General features: G+C 41.5%; 1 protein-coding gene across 1 annotated transcript in view; it reads left to right on the top strand.

Annotated features, from left to right (window-relative positions):
• Nucleotides 1-5,139: 5,139 nt before the first annotated feature.
• Nucleotides 5,140-5,401, top strand: part of LOC101985978 (retinol dehydrogenase 7-like) — a 6,941-nt gene continuing 6,679 nt past the window's right edge. The window contains exon 1 of the mRNA XM_013355156.1: nucleotides 5,140-5,397. Coding sequence (XP_013210610.1) covers nucleotides 5,292-5,397 — 106 coding nt within the window. The 5' untranslated portion in view covers nucleotides 5,140-5,291. The remainder of the gene's footprint in view (nucleotides 5,398-5,401) is intronic.

The following is a 5,401-nucleotide window of genomic DNA, read 5'->3' as shown; positions in this document are numbered from 1 at the left end:
GGGAAGAGGCTGTCTGGGCTCTGTAGGAGATCTGAAGGCAGCTGTCTCAGGCTAGAACCTCCAGGGAGCAGAAGTTGCTTAGTTTTGCTCACACTAATCATCATCCATGAACACCTGAACTGTGAGCAGAGGAAAAAGACATTGCCAATTGCCCCTGGATTTATACCTTAGTCCTTTCATGGCACTGTCCATGGCACCAGCACACCCAGTTCACCATGCATTGATTATATGATATTATATTCAATCAATACATTTAAATACTATTACTCCTGATAATACAATACCATGTAATACTTCAAGCAATTCCTTATCTAAGTCACAATGAGTGTTGGTTCCAGCATCAGAGCAGTGAAGGGACAGATTAACCAGGATATAAAGGAAGGCAAGTGTAAATATGAAGTCTGATGGATTTACAGCTCTCTATGCATACATGTGTACAGACATGTGTATACATGAGCAGAAGAAAATACAAACTCCACCCCAGTAGTGACATAACTCCTTCAACAACTCCAACAGAGTCACAAGTCCTAATAGTGTCGCTCCTGTGATATAGAAGCATTTCAATTGTATTTTAATAAATAAAATAATAATAAATAAATCTTGCCTGGTGCTTGGGAAAGTAAAACAGTCACACTGACCGACCTTATAGAACAGGCAATGGTAACACACACCTTTAATCCCAATAGCCACACTAGTTGTCATAGCAACAGGGTGGTGGATGCCTTTAATCCCAGTGGTGCTTACCTTTAAGCCCAGCCTTAGAGAGGATTATAAAACAGGAGGATACAGCTCTCAAACACAATCTTATTCTTCATTTCCTGGTGGCAGGACCACTATTTCCAGGCTGAGTTCGAGGTAAAAACCAGTGGCTGACTGCTTTGCTTTTTGATTCTTCAGGTTGGAACCCCAATTTCTCTCCCTGAGTTTTTATTAATTGTGCTTTGTTATGAGATTATGGGGACCAATTATGTTCAAAGCAGCATACATGGGAATGGGCTCAAGTACGTGATGATGGTACTGAGCAAAGTGTAATTAGAAGGAAATGCACTTCAGGCGACTCCTCAAGGGCCCATTTCAAGGGCACCAGTGATTTTTCAGCATCCCCTCCAGAACACCCAAGGTAAATAGCTGCTGTGGTCTTCCATTTTCCCTGGATGTGAATAGAGCCAGCAGTCTGACTTCTAATCACCACACAAGAGGGCAAGCAACCACCCCCTGTTTTCTTTTAAGAGGTCACATAGACAGACATGAAACACCTCCTTTATTGGTCCATATAGCCCAAGGTCATGGGTATAGGAATACCCATATACAAAGGGGGCTTTGTCTAAAGAAGAAGGTTCTAAACCTAATACAATACTATATACAATAAGAACAATTATCGAATCATTTCTAGGAGAAAGAAAGGGCAACAACATACAATAAAATAAAACTATAACCAATAAGAACAATGTCAAGGAAAAAATACATACTAAATGTCCAGATCATATGTGAATGGCAAAACCCAGAGATTACTCAAATAGATGTCCTATCCTGAAGAAGCTGAATCTCATACCTGTTATGCTCTTAGCTAAGCTATGAGAGGATTGTAACTGTAAGTATTTAATCTGCAACTCTACCAATGACCTGAGAGGGAAAATAATATTACACAAGTAAACAGGAAGTGCAACCAGGCAACTTCCAAAAGACGTAAGAAATGATAGAAACAGCTGGCTACCTGGACAGTAACCCAAAGTCTCTCTGCAATGTTGGGGCAATCAACTTTGTCTAGAGGCCTAGAATATCTATCAGACCATTTCAGAAGCAGGAAAATTCGAAAGACCATCTACCCTGTCTTGGCAAGGTTTAGCAGTCATTTCTCCGTGTATCTTGCTTGTCCAGATGGGACAGCATGCTTACTGTCAGGAGTTGAAGTAAGGTCCTTTGCCCAATATGCCAGTTTTGCCAAGAAGAAAACAAGCTCCATATGGAATGTCTTTGGTGCCCATCATACCCTTGGAAGTAGATTGGTGTTGTCAGGAGCAGTTGTGTCTCAGTCAATTCTAAATTAAGAATTCTAAATTAAGACAACATTTCAATGCCATATTGTATAGGTCTTTGAACTGTTTGAAGATAACCTGTAGCATGTGGGCCTGCTATTTGGGGTTTCTATCCTGCCCAGTTCCCACAGCTGGTAAGCCCCAAAGAAAATCACACAGAAGTCTCCAAAGTTATAAACTGATTAGCCCATTAGCTCAGGCTTCGTATTAGCTCTTATAACTTATATAGCCCATTATTCTTATTTACGTTAGCACATGGCTCAGTACCTTTTTCAGCAGGGTAGGTTACATCCTGCTTCTTATGTGGTTGAGACAGGACTGGGAAAAGAGCTTCCTTCTTCCCAGAACACTCCTGTTCTCATTACCCCACCTCTACTTCCTGTCTTGTTTTCCTGCCTATACTTCCTGCCTGGCTACTGGCCAATCAGCATTTATTTAAAATATAATTGACAGAATATAGAATTGTCCTGTACCATTAACTGTAAGAAGAGAGGGCCTGCTTTTCATCCCATCTGCCAGGTTAGCTTGCACCCAAAATAATTACACAGAAACTGTATTCATTTAAACACTGCCTGGCCCATTAGTTGTAACTTCTTATTGGCTAATTCTTTCATCTTAATTTAACCCATTTCCATTAATCTGTATATAGCCACATAACTGTGGTTTACCGGCAAGATTTTATCCAGTGTCTATCCCAGGCAGGAGATCCATGACATTCTGCCACTCTGCCCTTCTTCCCAGCATTCAGTTCTGTCTACTCCGCCTACCTGAGTTCTGCCCTATCAAAAGGCCAAGGCAGTTTCTTTATTCAATGAATGAAAGCAACACATAAAAGAAGGACCTCCTACACCAATAACCTATCTTTAAGGATATATCACTGTGCATCTAGAGAACGTAACTAACATAAGTATGACTAAATGGGTTGCTATTATCCTGTATTTATTAATAACCTATATAGCTTAAATAAAGTTTCACAGTATAAAAATAATCTTCAAACATGTACACAGCATAAGCACAATGATCTCAAAGTTGTAAGAATGTATAAAATGTCTAGTCAGAGGTAGAAATATATAGTGCAATGTCAAAAATATCCTTAACTTGTATCAATATACAAAATATCTTAAGCAGCATTAGAAAGATACATATAGTATAACAAAAATAATTTCACATTTGTGTACAATAATACTGTAGACAGAAGTAGGAACATACACAATATGAGAAATAGAATTTTTATTTGTATCAATATTCAAATTATATTAGACAGGAATAAAAAATAACTTTACACATGTATCAATATACAAGAATCTTTCCCAATGTAAATCGCCTAAAACTAATAGTTGCTAAAATAGTTTATACATAATCACACTAATCTTCCTTATTAACCTATCCTATTTATTACATTTTTTTCTATTCCAAATGAGAATCCTGAGTCTAAATTGATTGTTCCACCCTAACCGTTATATGGCTTATAACCAATTCCTAAAAGATGACAATTATCCATTACCTTGAGAAAACAAAATCTGTGGTAAGAGGGGTCTTCGTTCTCTTAAAATTGTTTCCCGCTGTCTAGGAGGCGCAATATCTCTATGGGGTCCTGTAAATAACTAAAAAAGGGGGGGCAGCCACAGAGGTTACTGTGGGAGTGTCATATATCAATCTGTTGATTTCATTGGTTAAGTAATAAAGAAACTGCTTGGCTGGCCCTCATAGGTTAAAACATAGGTGGGAGGAGTAAACAGAACAGAATGCTGGGAGGAAGAGGAAGTGAGCTCAGATTCGACAGCTCTGCGCTCTGGAGCAGAGACGCCATGCTCCTCGCTCCTGGGAAGACACACACGATGAAGCTCTGACCCAGGATGGACATAGGCTAGAATCTTCCCGGTAAGCGTACCTAGGGGTGCTACACACAGATGATTAGAAATGGGATAAATTAATATGTGAGAATTAGCCTAGAAGAGGCTAGAAAAATGGGCCAAGCAGTGTTTAAATGAATACAATTTGTGTGTTGTTATTTCGGGTAAAGATAGCCGTGCGGGTGGCCCGGGTGTTGGGGATGCAGCCCTGCCACTCTTATTACTACAGGTTACAACTCAAGGTGGCTGTGCCCATGTGTGCCTGAATCCATGCAGCCAGGAGAGGGTCCTGTTGAGGTAAAAATCATTTCCTCCCCCAGTCATGCTGGGACTTAGTTAGGTATCTGGGGTCTCAAGTGCCATTACCTTGTTTTCCTGTGAGGTCAGCCTTCCTGTTTGTAGTTGGCCCCTGCTTTTTCCCTGTCAAGTGCTGTAAAGGAAGACACCAGCTCAGCCTGTCCCCTGCAGTTCTAGAGACAAAGAAAGCAACTTTGTTTTCTGAAGAGAGATTCTAGCTGAGGACCCTGAGGAGGACACCTGAGCTCAGAGCCCCATTTCCTTATGAATGTGACCTAAGTCCATGTGATGATCAGTCACAAAACCTAAGTGTGTTCACAAAGCCTGCATTTGTGGACGTGAACTGCGTGATGCAGAGGCCCAAGCTGCACCACAGACTTGACTGTAGTGGGCATTGGCAAGGAAATGTGGTATGGGATTCTTCGCTGCATGCTATGAATATGTTTTATTACCATTGGTTAATAAATAAGCTGTTTTGGCCTATGGCAGGGCAGGATATAAGTAGGTGGGAAAACTCAACTGAAAAGAGGGAGAAAGCAGGCAGAGTCGTGCCCATGCCATATTGCTGTTGAAGGGGAAGATGCTGGGACCTTGCCATTAAGCTATGAGGAAGAGACTGAGCCCAGAGCAGGATTTCCTTGTGACTGTCCTGAGTCCAGGCGCACTATGACAACAGTACTTAACTATGTTCACATAGCTCAGGGTTTATGGCACTGTGTGCCAGATGCAGAGACACAAGGTGAGCCTGGGTCTTGACTGTGGTGGGCATGTGTAAGGAAACATGCATGTATTCCCACACGAGTAAAAGAAGCAAAGATCATATGGGAATGGAGGTGTCCTGCTTAGTCCTGCTTAACAAGAAGTGTTTTCTTTGGCAACAAGGAAGGGCATGCCAAAGGGCACTGGATATCAGAAGACCAAAAGCAGTTCAAAGAGCAGAGGTCAGACATGAATTAAGTGTTTCAAAGATACCAGGGTCAGAGAGGAAAGTGTGGATTCTATGGTAGAAATCCACAGTCCAGCATTCCTAGCTTGTCCTGTGTGAATTTAAGTCAGGCTTATTCTGACTGGAAGTTTCTTGTTTTCGGCTTCTCTTCTGCAAGCCATGTGGCTCTACCTGGTGGCTCTAGTGGGCCTGTGGACCCTCCTGCGCTTGATCAGGGAGAGGCAGGTGGTGAGCCATCTCCAAGACAAGCATGTCTTCATCACGGGCTG

This window comes from Microtus ochrogaster, unplaced genomic scaffold (genome assembly GCF_000317375.1).
Source record: "Microtus ochrogaster isolate Prairie Vole_2 unplaced genomic scaffold, MicOch1.0 UNK99, whole genome shotgun sequence".
Lineage (NCBI taxonomy): Eukaryota > Metazoa > Chordata > Mammalia > Rodentia > Cricetidae > Microtus > Microtus ochrogaster.
This window is presented reverse-complemented; position numbering and strand designations above follow the sequence as displayed.